This window comes from Pelobates fuscus, chromosome 7 (assembly GCF_036172605.1).
Source record: "Pelobates fuscus isolate aPelFus1 chromosome 7, aPelFus1.pri, whole genome shotgun sequence".
Taxonomy (NCBI): domain Eukaryota; kingdom Metazoa; phylum Chordata; class Amphibia; order Anura; family Pelobatidae; genus Pelobates; species Pelobates fuscus.
In genome coordinates, this window is record NC_086323.1 from 189,746,064 (window position 1) to 189,761,577 (window position 15,514).

A 15,514-nucleotide genomic window follows, 5' to 3' on the forward strand; every position below is an offset into this window, starting at 1 on the left:
AAATTGTCAAGGCATGACTTTCCAGAGAAACCGGAGGAACCGTCGGCACGTGGGGTCCAACTGCACCGATAGATAGGCGTCTTTCAGGTCCAGTCTCGTGAACCAATCCCCTGGGCAGAGGAGGTCCCGTAGGAGATGGATGCCCTCCATCTTGAAATGACGGTAAACCACAAAGGCGTTCAGGTTTCTCAGGTTGATCACCAGGCGGAAGTCCTGGGGCTGAAGAAAAACCCGTCATCCGATGCCCACTGCACTGCACCCGAAAATGTTCAAATCTCCGCATCTATCAGGGACTGATGTTTCCTCGATGACATGGGAACCGGGGGAAGGTGAACCTGTGTTGGAGGGGAATGAAAATCTATGACATAACCCCGAACCGTCTGAAGCACCCACGCATATGAGGAAACTTCCCGCTACACGTCCCTGCAGTGAAACAACCTGCCCGCATGCAACAGAGTCAGGGCCGGCGCTACCTGTTAGGCGGACTAGGCAGCCGCCTAGGGCGCCCCTTGGGAAGGGGCGCCGCCAGGAGCGCCGGCCCCCCTGATGCTGCAGCCGCCCGAGCACTCTGTAGAGAGCCTCAGGCGGCTGCAGCTTTGCCCGGGCTGGTGCATCCATGAGGGCGCACCGCCCGGGGGCAGCATGAGGAGAGGGGCTGACAGGAGGGAAGCGCTCAGCACTCCCTCCTGTCACTCCCTCACTGTAGCGTTGCCGAGCCCTGTATGGTCCGCGGGTACAGGGAGCATCTGTCTCCTGTACCCGGCCGGATCATACAGAGCTCGGCCACGCTACATCATATACCTATACATATACCTGGAGGGGGGAAGAAAGAAACAGGGAAGGAGGGGGGGGGAGAGAAAGAAACAGGGAAGGAGGGAGGGGGGAGAAAGAAACAGGGAAGGAGGGAGGGGGGAGAAAGAAACAGGGAGGGAGGGGGGAGAAAGAAACTGGGAGGGAGGGAGGGGGGAAAGAAACAGGGAGGGAGGGGGAGAAAGAAACAGGGAGGGGGGGAGAAAGAAACAGGGAGGGAGGGGGGAGAAGGAGAGAGGGAGGGAGGGGGAGAAAGAAACAGGGAGGAGAGAGAAAGAAACAGGGAGGGGGAGAAAGAAACAGGAAGGGGGGAGAAAGAAACAGGGGGGGGGGAAAGAAACAGGGGGGAGAAAGAAACAGGGAGGGAGGGAGGGGGGGGGAAACAGGGAGGGGGGGAGAAAGAAACAGGGAGCGAGGGGGGAGAAAAAAAGAGGGAGGGGGGAGAAAGAAAGAGGGGGAGAAAGAAACTGACAGGGAGGGGGGGAGAAAGAAACTGACAGGGAGGGGAATTGACGGGGAGAGAGAAATTGACAGGGAGGGGGAGTGACAGGGGAGGGAGGGGGAATGAGAGTAACAAGGGAGGGGGGAGAAGAGAGTGACAAGGGAGGGGGAGAAGAGAGTGACAAGGGAGGGGGAGAGATTGACATTCATCACACACACACACACACACACACACAATCACACACAATGCACCCCTTACACACAATGCATCCCTTACACACACAGAAACACACAATGCATTCCTTACACACACTCGATGCACCCCTTACACACACTCAAAGCACCCCTTACAGACTCACACACTTCATCCCTTACATACACAGAAACACACCTTGCAGCCTTCACACATACAAACACAAATTCACACAATGCATTCCTTACACACAAATCAGGACATCCCCTACACACTCCAGCCCCTGTGAACTAACTCATTGGTGGACCCTGGGACCCAGACCTTGAGCTGTGTAAAGGGCCCCCCAAAAATGGAGCTGCTTCCCGTTCTCCCAGAACATTGATTTTTGTGACCACAGTTACAAACAGCCTCCATAGATCCTGTTCTACACCAGACCAGTGGAGCCAGACTGCAGCTAGAGCCCATCATCATCCTTATCTGGTTGTAAGTAGGCAATCTAGTATATTATTTGTGGCACTAATCTCTAATTTACCTCACATTAAAGAAACACTATAGTCCCCAGAACCACTGCAGCTTAATGTAATGGCTCTGGTGTCTATAGCCTGTCCCTGCAAGCCTTTTAATGTAAACACGGCGGCACTGCAGCACTAGCGTTAGTTAACATGGCAGGTCATATGGGTGGGGCATTGTGATGTCACGGGGGGGGGGGGGCGGCGGCAAAACTTTACTTTTGCCTAGGGCGGCAAAAATCCTTGCACCGGCCCTGAACAGAGTGGGAGGTGAACTTGCAGAAACAGGTCTCACCTATTGGCATCCTTGCTCATCTGCGAGCCCAGCTCCCTCTTCCTCGGTCTGACCTGTGGGGGTTGAAGGTCTGCGAGTGGTAGATGGGAAGAAGGAGGGTGCGTGGGATCCTCAATGGCCAGAATCGACTGGCAACACAACCCCACTGTCGTCCAGCCCTGCCAAAAACACGGGAGCCTTGTGGACGGAAGAACCTCTTCATGGAGGACTGGGCTTTGCTCAAGATAGTGAAGAGGTTCACGTGCTTGTGAAGTTCCTTGATGAAGGGTTCCCCGAATAGCAGACCCTTGGCTAGGGGGTCCAGTTCTTTTGACCCCAAGTCTGACAGCTTGGCATACATGTGTAAGAAGACTGCTTTTCTACGCTCTGTGCAGAGCGCTATGTTGGTGTTGCCCAGCAGGCAAATAGAGTGCAGAGCCCAGACCCGAATGGAAGCTGGGTCCAGGGCAGCACCCTGTGAAAAAGCCTCATCAGCGAGCATGGGTATCCTGGCCAGGGGGCCCAGCATGTCCAACAGTTTATCCTGTGCCAGTCTGAGGCTTTGCTTGACCCCTTTCTTGGGGTCACGCCCGGTACGAGTCATGTAGGTCGAGACCATGGCGTAAAATTCCGGAGTAACGGTGACCTTATCTGGTAAAACAGGCCTGGGAAATTCCGCCCATAATCTCCTCTGTACCTCCCAGTCTGCGGACCCAGTAGTGCACGATCTGTGCCAGGTGGTCGGGCAGCGACCATTCAGAGGATCTGGGGCGTCTGAAGGACCGTGGGTCGAACAGAGGTTCGCTCATAGCGTCAATGAATACATCTTCGTCCAGTAGATAGGCAGGTGCACTTTGCATAGTACCTCCCCAGGAGTCACTGGGCCACCTGGGGTAGTCCATTTTATCCTCGTCCCACCTGTCCTCCTCATCCGAGGGTGACTGGTGTGCCCGCCATTCACCTAAGATGGCCATGGTTGGGGTGGGGGGTAATAAGTCCTCCTCTCCCTCGTCGGAGAGAGACGCCTACGTGTCAGGTAGGCCAGTCAGAGACCACCCGTCCCTGTTGCTACGCTGGGGCCTTGCCCTTCTTGGAGCGTGGCTCAGGGCCTTCACACTTTCAATAGCGCTTGACTCAGCCGAGTCTTCTGCCATGTGGGGTTCCCCTTAGAGCCCCTGTCCTGCAGGGTTTGCAGGAGGGCCCTGGCCAGGGCTTTTTCCACAGAGGAAAACACCGCCCCATTAATCATGGCCTGCAAGCTTTGTTCCTGGGTCGAGGGCTCCACAGCAGGGAGAGAATGTTTGCAGTGTGACATCTAGGGTAAAACACAAGACAAGTGTCACAAGCAGAATAACGGGGGCGGCACCCCAATACTGCTGCAGAGGCAAGATGGACAATGCATGCAAATTACAACTGTATGTGTAGGAATAGCCAAACCGGGGGTCACCCAGTGGCAATGGCACAGACAGCGCAGGCCAATCAAGGGGGCACAGACAAAGCAGGCCAATCAAGGGGGGCACAGAAAGAGCAGGCCAGTTTCGGGGCACAGTTAAAGACAGGTCAAACCCATGAGATGGAATGCACCAAGGAGTAAATCGGTGTACCAATAGATACAGATGGGTAATCAAAATAACAGGCTGGCAGGCAGAGGTTAGACCTTAGCATCAGGACTACAGGATACAATCCTAAATGGTGCTTTCCTTTGTGAGAGCAAGCTTTGTGTCACAGACCACAGCTTCAGTCCCCCTTTGGTGCAGTAGCCTCAGATGTAGTGACTGTAGGCACACTAAAAAAAAAACAGTGCCTAAAATGTGCAAAACCTCCGACCGGGGAAGGTCCTGGGCCGTGGGTTAGGGGGGGTTGATGACACCAGGAGACCAGGAGCTGTCGCTCCCACATGGCCGGCCCGCACTCCGCTCTCCGCCCTAGCTGCACGTGGGCCAGGATTCAGTTTAGTTTTTTCGTGACGGGAGGCGACATTGAGAGAGAGAGGGCTTGGAACGACTTGTCCCGCGCAGTGGCGTGAGGCCAACAAGCCGCAGGACTCCACAACTGTAGCTTCCCAGTGCCCAGCACACCAGCTAGACCACCCACACCAACCGCAGCCCCTACTGCTGGCGAAAACCAAGACCTTTCAAGTCCCTGTTCCTCCTGGATCATCCCAAAGATCGCCTCAGACGTAAACCTAATGTCCCTATTGATAGCATCCCAAGACATTGTCGAAAATAAAACATACAATTACGTTGTCAATGGTGCTCAAAGCCAAAGATACCAAATTAGAGGGCAAGAGCCAAAGCAAGCAGACAAATCAGCAGAGCATCTATGTATCTATATATATATATATATATATATATATATATATATCTCAAATAAATACCACAGCCACCCACTAAGAATAGGTGGCAGTGGTACTCTGACCTGTGCTTGATGTGGAGCAGAAAAAAAAGAGGAAGTAGTTGGTTGCGAAGGGACGTTTATTGTACTTTACTTTTTTCTGATTGGTTGTTTTCTCTCTATGTTAATGTGCTGCTGTGGAGTTCTAGTAAAGAGAGACTTCAGGAAATATGAAGCCTCCTGTCATGTTATAAAATTCTTATTTTGTATTCCAGAAAATGCCATTCGTTTGTGCTCACAGTCCTAGTCATGTCCTGTAAACGGTACACATTTATCTTTATGCTGATGTGTGATTTTTTTGTATATTGTTCCGTTACTGTTCCAATACTCAAAGATGGAGAAGAATACAAGGTTCAAGAGTGTAACGGATCGCCTGGCACCCCGACCGGGTACCTCCGTTAATGGATGCTCCTAGTGCTTCCTGAGGACTCCAAGCACTCTGGCAGACACCACAATCACCGAATCCGAGAAACCTTTTAAATTCTCCCAAGCGTATGAATGCTGTAGACCATTGAATAGGAACCATACGAATAGGCTTGTACTCCTAGCAGTCAACTGGAACAGCATGCAATAAATCCTTCCCCCAATAATGAGACGACACATCACTTTGAGGGTAAAACAGGAACTCTGGACTGGCTCATCCAGCCTGGCCTTTATTTCCAACTCACACATACAGGCCACACCCAGGGGGAGGCATAAAAGAACCAATGACATAGATGTTACCTCCCACACATCCCCTCCCCTTAGTGTGACACATAATCCCATTATGCATACAGTGTAAAATATACTTTTACACAACTTTCATAACTTTAAAACCATACATCACATTCACATAAAAATACATATCCACAATCAATCCATTCAGGGAACAACATATTAAAAAATGGCATGAATCCGACCAGGGGTTCAAAAGTTACTAAAAGTATCTTTTGTCCCTCCTGTCTGGCAGAAAAACATCCCCACAATGCACCCTGGTTTCCTCCCTTCTGCCCTGGAGTTAATTGGAGAAGTAATCCAATTATCCAGGACTAGAGGCAGACTCCATTAACCACATGGTTACAGAAAGACATAAAACACTTTAAAATACATAAAGTTACTTTTTATCCATAACACACAGACATTTCACATATCCCCAGATAGCTGGGATCTGAGCGCACAAAACTACCGAATAGCGCGCAGATCCTATTCACACAGTACAATTGCCATGGAGCTAAAGTCTTTCATTATATGAATAGGCTCCATGGTATAGCTATCTGGGTTATAAAATGTTGAATATGCAGCACTATTTTTTTTTTTTTTTTTTTTTAAATTCTTTATTTTTGAGTGCAGGATGAATGTTACATACATGCCAGTATTGTCATATCAGTAGTAATCGGCCACTAATGGTTAACATAATTATGACATTGATTAAGACTGCACAATTTTTTGTTGTTAGTATTCAAGCTTGACACATTATTAAGATAAAACAGTATTAAGAAAAAATGCAAACATAAACTCATGAGCCTCTGCCCAATAGAACTGCCTTAAAGGTAAAGAGCAAGGTGATGAAAGTTACATGCTTGTATATCTAGAGCCATTGCGTCTGCCGTGGAGCCTGTCGCTAAAGTATAAGAGATACTAATAAAATTAAACAGAATATTAATAGAATTGCGTACTTTAAACGGGCCGAAGCTGACAGAGTATGTTGGTATGCCCTATTAAAGTAGTTAGATTAGCACAGCTCAAATAGATCTTGACTGGTGAGGGGAGTTAAAAGCATATAGGTACAGACGACAGTTTAAGCATGATAGGGATCAGGCTATGGGGAGTTAAAGAAAAACATGGAATATAACACACTATGTTAACTGACAGTTTAAAAAAAAAAAAAAAAAAAAAGGGAGGTAATTTTGCTACCGTCAACTTGGCATCTAGGTAAAGCCAGAAGTTCTGGAGTTAATGCTTTAAAATTGGCAGCAGTATCAAGGGGTCCCCTATAGTGGTGCCCTGCACCAATTTGGAGCGTGTGTCCATCGGTTTGTGAGAGGGAGGTCAGCCAACCACTAGTCCGGGTGTGAGTTCGTTGAAAGATGGCTGTCTAGGGTGAGTACTGTGTTGGGGGATTGTCTCGCCAAGATGAATTCCAGTCCCAGTATTTTCAGGTGGTAGGTGCGCCTGTCGGTCTTCTAGGGATGAATTCTTCAGCGCTGGCATTGCCCCAGTTCGGTGGGTTCACAGGATTATCCGCTGGTGTCGGCAGATTCGAGTCTAACGGGAGGTTCAGCTGCTCCAATACTGTCGGAGCCTCCTGCATGCTGCGTACTGTGTGTGTAGTGTCGCCCTTAATGATCAGTAGGGTATGAGCCGGACCCCAGCGGTACCTGATGTTTTGCGCTCGCAGGAGGGATGTCAGTCTTTGCAGAGATCTCCTCCAGGCCAGTGTCGTGCCAGAGAGGTCAGCGTAGAAAGTTAGATTCATGTCTTCGAAAGAGTATGTCGCTTGGTCCCTAATAGCGCCCAGGACTGCGGTTTTGTCTTTATAGGACTGGAACTGCAGGACGACGTCTCTCATCGCTGTGGCTGGGGCCTTAGGGGGTTTGGGAATTCGAAATATGCCTTCTATTTGCACTGCTTTGGCTACTCTCGGGGTTAATAGAGCCGTAAGGAGCCTCCTAGCGACATGGGGCAGTTCAGCCTCTGGGATGTTGTCGGAGATGCCCCTAATCTTAAGGTGCTTCAGGCGGCGTTTGTTTTCGAGCTCAGCGAAACGCAGATCAGTCTGCCCAGCTATCAGTTTCAGCTCTTGTACCTCCTGTTGTAGCCTTTGTATTTGGCTGGATTGGGTGTGTACAGTGTTTTCGACTGCTCCAACCCGTCCAGACAGGCCCTGCAGTGAGGTCTTGATCGTGGCGATATCCTCCGAGATTTTCCGGTGATGCTCCGCCATTAGTTCTCTGATGGCCTCCATGCTCACCGGCGTGGAGGTGGAGGTGGGTGGCGGGGGTTGCGATCGTGCCGGCGGTGGCTGAGGCCGGTCCGGGGAGAATATGCTTTCATCCTCATCCGACGTCTCCGCATAGAAATCGGAGCACCCGCCATGTGTAGACTCCATATTGGAGCGCGAGTTTCCATGTGCCTGCCGCCATAACTCCCCGATGTCCATGCCCTTCGTGGGCTTGTCAGGTTTTAGTTTTTTATTTTTTCGCCCCATTAGGCTCGTTTGGGTGTTGGGGTCTCTCTATAGTGGGTTTGCCCCGTTTTGTAAGCGTAAATCGGGCTTTTCTCTTGCTGAGGCCCGGAGCTCAGCAGACATGCGACCGTTCTCTTCACCAGTTAAGCTCCGCCTCAGCTATCTGGGTTAACACATTCACATAAAGTCTGGTCCATAGTCCAAAGGCAAGAGGCGGGCAAGCAGCCCCCTCCAGGGCCCAGTGGCGAGGTTGGTTTCGCCACAAAGAGGTTTTGAAATGCAGCATTAATTATAGTCTGAAAGGGTGGAGATTCATCTTTGATTGCAGCATTTCCATTGTAAAACAAAAATGTTTCTTTTCTTTTTTTTGGGGGGGGGGCGGGGGGGCATTAAAAGAGCCAATTAACTCTCATTACATAAATATGTTTTAGTTTTTCTCTAATTTACATTTTTACAGTTTTTTGGCGCATTTCCCTGCTCTCTGCTGTGACAGTGAAGGGCAGGGGCGGGCTGGGCCGGGGGGCAGGGAGGCAATTGCCCCCCAGGCCGCCCTAAATCGCTTGCAAAACGGCCGCTGCAGTGCTGTCCTGGGCGCCAGGAGGAGGGGGGGTGCCGCGCGGAGCAGGCTGATGGCCTGTTACAGGGAGCCCAGCAGGTGGTCAGCTGGCCACCTAGGGCACCCCGGTAGCAAGGCAGAGTAGGCACCTGCTTGTCCCAGACAGCAGGTGCCTACTCTGCAGGAATATACCGGCCGCGTGAGGAAGGAGGCAGGCGGCGAGGGAGCACTGCCTCTGCTGATGATCTTCCTGATCCCTCGCGCGCCCAGACCCATTCTGCCCATTGGAGTGGTCTGGGTGCCAACTCCCACTACCCTTAACCCTGCAACTGTAAATATTGCAGTTGCAGTAATCCTCACTGCCTTAATTAATACACCCCCCTTAATTAATCCTCACTCCCCCTTATTTAATACAGCCCCCTTAATTAATCCACACCCCCCTTAATTAATACACCCCCTTATTTAATCCTCACTCCCCCCTTAATTAATACAGCCCCCTTAATTAATCCACACCCCCTTTAATTAATCCACACCCCCCTTAAAACACCTCCTTAATTAATCCTCACTGCCTTAATTAATACACCCCCCTTAATTAATCCTCACTCCCCCTTAATTAATACAGCCCCCTTAATTAATCAACACCCCCTTAATTCACCCCCTTAATTAATCCTCACCCCTTTAATTAAACCTCCCTCCCCTTTAATTCTTTAATGGCCATTATCCACCCCCCCCCCCTTTAATTAATTTAGCCCCATCACATAAAATGACTACTCACATTTTGATGATGCCTTGACCGACTGGGTGCCTCACCGCCCGGATATTGGATCCTTCCGCTGGATCCTTCCGTGAAGGCGGGCTGACGGCGCTGCGCACGACGTCATCACGTTGCGCGAAGCCGCGGCCCGCAACACTCCTCCCCCTTCTCATCCTGGAAGTAAGTCCTGCCGGGCCGCAAAGGTGCTGCGGCTGTGCGCAGCCGCCGCAGCGTAATGATGGGGGGTGACACATGACACTGGACGTCATGGCACCCCCCTAGTCAGTGGCACCCGGGGCGGGCCGCCCCCCCCTTAGTACGCCACTGAGTAGATATACCCCCAATAGAAACATATATACATTTAATTAGGTATTTTCATGGTAGTATATCTAAAAATAGCTTGCAAAAGCTGCAGATCTCTTTCTAAATCCTCCCCTTCTAACTCCGCCCAGACTTTCTGTGGCTGTCCAATCACAGATTTTCCACAAAAGCTCAATGAGAAGTCTTTGCAAGATGGGTGCTCTGGGCAATTGCTTGCTGCCTCTTGAGTTTAACTTCACTTTGCTAACTAAACCAGAAAGCAAAAGAGTCAGTTGTCTGCCCAGGAGGTGTAACCAGGTTCATTTATAAAAGTGCCAATTTTTATTGAAATTTGACGTTTTTGTAAAAAAAACTCGTCCGAAAATAGTTCCAGGCGTTCGATGACCATGTACCTCGTGTGCCTGTGTTCGGGAGACAAAATGGCCACCATGCCCTGGACCACATGCGTTTGGTTATATGAATGGCGGCCACCCAGGGAAAGCACTCGAGCTAATGTGTCAAGTTGTTAATTTGTGGTTAACAGCCAGGGGAGGTCAGTGTTCCCTAAGTTATAAAAAGAGGGACCACACACCAGTCATTTGGGAGACAAACAAAGGTGTATGGACAACCGAACACAAGGGAATGAAGTCTGCTACAAAAGATTAATACGACATGACTTGCTCTTAATAAGACAGCATATGTGGAGTTTACATATAGACTCATATAATACTTGAAGCACAGCTATATTCGAGAAATGTTCTGATTTGACCTTAAATTTGAAATTCACTTTGAATTCTCACTTTAGCAAATAATAACACTTTTAGACTGGATTGTACATTCTAGTTTTCCATTCACTACAATTTTGTGTTTGCTGAAAAAAAATCCACATGGGTCAGTAATGGTATAGTAGCTATAGAGACAATAAACCCCAAAGTAAAGAAATATCAAATCTGCTGATCCCCAATCCTTGCGGAGAAAAATGATATTCATTATTAAGGGATAACTTGATAAAAAAAAAAAAATTAATGGTATTCACATAAAAATCACAAGAATTTTCTCCTTAAAAATATATGAAGTTTTAACTTAGTTCCCTGATGGACTGAATTTGGATGAGTACACATTCCATATAATCTTGTGCAGAAAATATGCTTGCAGTTCTGTCACAGCAGATCCGTTTTTTTCTAACTGAGTTTTCATACAATAATCAAAACAGCTGAGGTTGTGTGTTGCAATCAATGACACAACTTGGGTGGTTCTTAAAACGCCCCATTCACACAGAAAGCTTTACGTTTATGCAAAAGATCTCAAGGCATCTTTATGTATTGCACTCATTGTAGAGCAAGCACCTGCAGCTATCGTCATATCGTCAGAGCAAAGCAAGACTGGAGAAACACAGTAATGATGGTATGTATATGTGTCTGCAATTATTATTACTGAAAGTCAAAGGGATTTTAGAGCTGAGTAATGCATTAAGACTCATCAGGCTACTGCCAGGGTAACTGCACCAGACTTAAAAGAATACTGTCAACGCATTTTTTTAAAATAATTTTTATGCTATACCATTTCATTCTTTCTTTTTTTTTTTTTATTTATGTTTGTTGAATTTTTTTTTTTTTTTTGAGAAATAGTTTGCCTACCTTTCGCACTCCCGATTTTGTTATGAGTCATCTTAATGCATCTTCGGTCGGATTGTCAGTTATCTGACCCAATGCTCACTATCAAACAAGTGTCTGTTGCTTTTCAAAATCAAAATATAAAATGCTGCAGACAGAAAGCACAATTTAAAAAAAAACTTGCAAAATGGTAAGCGTTGGGTCAGATAACCGACAATCCGACTGACTGTAACAAAGGAGAAATAGGAAAGGACGGTGATTTCTTCATCAATTTCAACATTAACCAATAAAAAAATAAAAAAAAATAATGAGATGACGTGTTATAGCATAAAGATATTAATATATAAAAAAAAAATCGAAGTGTTACTTTAAAGTTGATTGTATTGTATTGAACAAACTTTATTGCTCCTGATACGTCAATTTTTATATGTTCTTTAACTAGATCCTTGGGTGTATGTTTAGATAGGTTTTCAGACTCTACAAATAATTTGTATGATGTCTGAAGAGTATTGTGATTCAACCAGGACAAATACATCCAGAACTGAAATCTGATATTTTATAAACTAATTCAATTAATAACATATATTGCTGTGTGTGTATTAGTCAGTAATCATATTCAGCAAATACATAGCAAACATGAAACGGAAACACACACCTGTTTCCTATTTTTATTCATATGTCAATCTGAAAATACACATTATTTTTTTAGTATTTTTTATATATATACATGTTGGTGCTACTCAGAATCCTCCGCATGTAACTTCAGGGGTCAATCTGAAAATACACATTATTTTTTTAGTATTTTTTATATAAATACATGTTGGCGAGGGCGGACTGAGAACCCTCAGGGCCCCCAGGCAAAATAAATCAAGGGCCCCCTTACAGGCCCCACCCATGCTCCGCAGCAAGCCCCACCCTTGCCTCCATGCCCCGCCTCCAGCCACACCCTACACAATCTTTAGACACAAGGAACAAAAGTGCAATAAGTTTTAAACAAATGCAATATAATTAGCAAATGCAAAAAATGGTGCAAAATAAATAACAATAATCCCCTTGAGGCCCCAGTAGAGACTACAATTGAGGGCTAATGGGCCATGGAGGGGGGTCTTTCTAGCAGAGGCTATCTCAGTGTCCTTTAAAGAGTGTGTTAGAAAGAATCCCCATCCAGGCCCCATTAGAGACTACAATGGAGTCTAATAGGCTTGGAAGGGGGTCTTTCTAACAGAGGCTATCTCAGTGTCCTTTAGAGAGTGTGTTAGAAAGAATCCCCTCCAGGCCCCATTAGAGACTACAATGGAGTCTAATGGAGCCTGGAGGGGGGGCTCTCCAATACTCTCCTTCCTATTCACAATATAGCAACACAACATAGCTGGCTGATACCTAGGCCAAGTTGGCTCCTCTTACCTCAATTACGGTTGCTGGTTGGCAGTCTGTGGGTTTGGTGGCTGCGGCTGGCAGGCTGTGGGCTTGCCGGCTGTGGCTGGCAAGCTGTGGGCTTGCTGGCTTTGACTGGCAGGCTGTGGGCTTGCTGGCTTTGACTGGCAGGATGTGGGCTTGCTGGCTGTAGGACTGTGGCTTGCTGTAGGCCTGTGGGTGGCTGTGGGCGGCTGTGGGTAACTGTGGGCCGGCCGGCTGCTGGCCTGTGGGCCGGCCGGCTGCTGGCCTGTGGGCCGGCCGGCTGCTGGCCTGTGGCTGATCGGCTGCTGGCCTGTGGGCAGCTGCTAGCCTAAGGGTGGCTGTGGCCAGGTGCTGGCCTGTGGCTTGCTGCTGGTCTGTGGGCTGGCTGGCCTATGGGCTGGCGGCCTGGCCTGTGGGCTGGCTGGGGGCCTGTGGGCCGGCTGGCTGGTCTGCTGACCTGTGGTGGCTTGCTGCTGGCCTGTGGCTTGCTGCTGGCCTGTGGCTGACCTGTGGCCGGCTGCTGGCCTGGCCTGTGGGCGGGCTGGCTGGCCTGTGGGCGTCTGGCTGGGCTGCTGGCCTGTGGTGGCCAGCTGCTGGGCTGTGGCTGGCTGCTGGCCTGTGGGCAGCTGCTAGCCTGTGGGCGGCTGTAGCCTGCTGCTGGCCTGAGGCCGGCTGCTGGCCTGTGGGCTGGCTATGGCTGGCTGCTGGCCTGTGGGCGGGCTGGCCTATAACTTGGCGGCCTGGCCTGTGGGCTGGCTGGTCGGCCTGTGGGCTGGTGGCCTGACTGGCTGGGGGCCTGGGGCTGGCTGTCCTGTGGGCCGGCTGGGGGTCTGGGGCTGGCTGGCCTGTGGGCTTGCTGGTGGCCTGGCGCCTGTGGGATGGCTGGCCGGCTTGCCTGTGGGTTGGCTGGCCTGTGGGCTGGGCAGCTGCAGACCTGTGGGTGGCTGTGGCCGGCTGCTGGCCTGTGGCTGACCTGTGGCCGACTGCTGGCCTGTGACCGGCTGCTGGCCTGTGGGCTGGCTGGGGGCCTGACTGGCTGGCCTGTGGGCTGGCTTGCCTTTAGGCTGGCTGGCTGTCCTGTGGGCCGTCTGGGGCTGGCAGGCCTGTGGGCTTGCTGGTGGCCTGGCGCCTGGGGCTGGCTGGCCTGTGGGTGGCTGTGGACAGCTGTGGGCGGCTGCTGGCCTGTGCCTGGCTGCTGGCCTGTGGGCAGCTGTGGCTGGCTGCTGGCCTGTGGCTGACCTGTGGGCGGCTGCTGGCCTGTGGTTGGCTGGCCGGCTGCTGGCCTGTGGCTGCTGGCCTGTGGCTGACTGGCCGGCTGCTGGCCGGTGGCTGACTGGCCGGCTGCTGGCCTGTGGCTGACTGGCCGACTGCTGGCCTGTGGCTGACTGGCCGACTGCTGGCCTGTGGCTGACTGGCCTGTGGCTGGCCGGCTGCTGGCCTGTGGGCTTGCTGGTGGCCTGGCACCTGTGGGCCTGACTGGCTGGCCTGTGGGCCTGACTGGCTGGCTGCCCTGTGGGCCGGCTGGGGGTCTGGCGCCTGGGGCTGGCTGGCCTGGTCAGGGGCCTGTGGGCTGCCTGGCTGGGGGCCTTGGGCTGGCTGAGGCTGGCTGGCCTGTGGGCTTGCTCATGGCCTGGCACCTGTGGGCTGGCTGGCCTGTGGCTGGGGCCTCTGGCTGCCTGTGGGCTTGCCGGTGGCCTGGCTGGCCTGTTGCTGGCTGGCTGACTGGCCTGTGGCTGACTGGCCTGTGGCTGGCTGACTGGCCTGTGGCTGGCTGACTGGCTTGTGGCTGGCTGGCTTGTGGCTGGCTGGCTCGTGGCTGGCTGGCCTGTGGCTGGGGCCTGGGGCTGGCTGGGGGCCTGTGGCTGGCTGTCCTGTGGCTAGGGCCTGTGGCTGGCTGTGGCCTGTGGCCTGGGCCTGTGGCTGGCTGGCCTGTGGCTGGCTGGGGCCTGTGGCTGGCTGGGGGCTGTGGCTGGCTGGGGCCTGTGGCTTGCTGGCTGGCCTGTGGCTAGCTGGCTGGCCTGTGGCTAGGGCCTGTGGCTGGGGCCTGTGGCTGGCTGGGGCCTGTGGCTGGCTGGGGCCTGTGGCTGGCTGGCCTGTGACTGGCTGGCCTGTGGCTAGGGCCTGTGGCTGGCTGGCCTGTGGCTGGCTGGGGCCTGTGGCTGGCTGGCCTGTGGCTGGCTAGGGCATGTGGCTGGCTGGCCTGTGGCTGGCTGGCCTGTGGCTGGCGGGTCTGTTTCTGGCTGGCCTGTGCCTGGGGGCCTGTGGCTGGCTGGGGCCTGTGGCTGGCTGGGGCCTGTGGCTGGCTGTGGCTGGCTGGCTGTGGGCTGGTGGCCTTGCCGACCTGTGAGCTGGCATTGATTGCCTGCTTGCTGGCTGGCTGGCTGGCTGGCTGGCGGGATCTAAAGAGGGCCGACCCCACTTAGAATCCTTCCGCACAGCACGGCTTCCGGTCCCGTGCAGGCGGCGCCCGTCGACGTCATCGCTTCACGTAGTGACGTCGACGCACCTCCGCGTACAGGACTGGGCCCCTCCTCCGCCTATAGAGGTAAATATTGTTGCGCCAAGCCTGCCCCCCGATCGCCTGCAAAATTATTTTGAAGTCCGTGCACATTATGTAATGTGCACAGCAGCGGCAGGTCCCCCTGCCGGACGGGCCCTCGGACCACGTCCGAAGTGTCCGACCGGTCAGTCTGCCCCTGCATGTTGGTGCTACTCAGAATCCTCCGCATGTAACTTCAGGTGTCAATCTGAAAATACACATTATTTTTTTTAGTATTTTTTATAAATATATACATGTTGGTGCTCCTCAGAATCCTCCGCATGTAACTTCAGGGGTCAATATGAAAATAGTTTCTAAAGCAAAACATTTGGAAGATTGATAACTTCTAGATTTTTCCCAAATGTTTTTTTGTCTCTTACTATTTAATACCCCAGCCTGTAGTTGCCATGACCACAAATTCACACAACCAAATATTAACCCCTTAACGACGTACCATGCCGTCCCGCATTAAATGGGCTTTAAAGCCGTTGCGGCGGCATGGTACGTCGTAACGGCTTAAGCCCCCAGGAGAAGAGGTGTACTCACCTCCGCCGCGATCCTCTTCTG

At 51.3% G+C, this 15,514-nt stretch overlaps 1 protein-coding gene across 1 annotated transcript in view; it reads left to right on the forward strand.

Moving 5' to 3' along the window:
• Positions 1–10,650: 10,650 nt before the first annotated feature.
• The window catches only part of LOC134569258 (L-selectin-like), a 178,689-nt gene continuing 173,825 nt past the window's right edge, over positions 10,651–15,514 (forward strand). Inside the window, exon 1 of the mRNA XM_063428173.1 lies at positions 10,651–10,801. Coding sequence (XP_063284243.1) covers positions 10,715–10,801 — 87 coding nt within the window. The 5' untranslated portion in view covers positions 10,651–10,714. The remainder of the gene's footprint in view (positions 10,802–15,514) is intronic.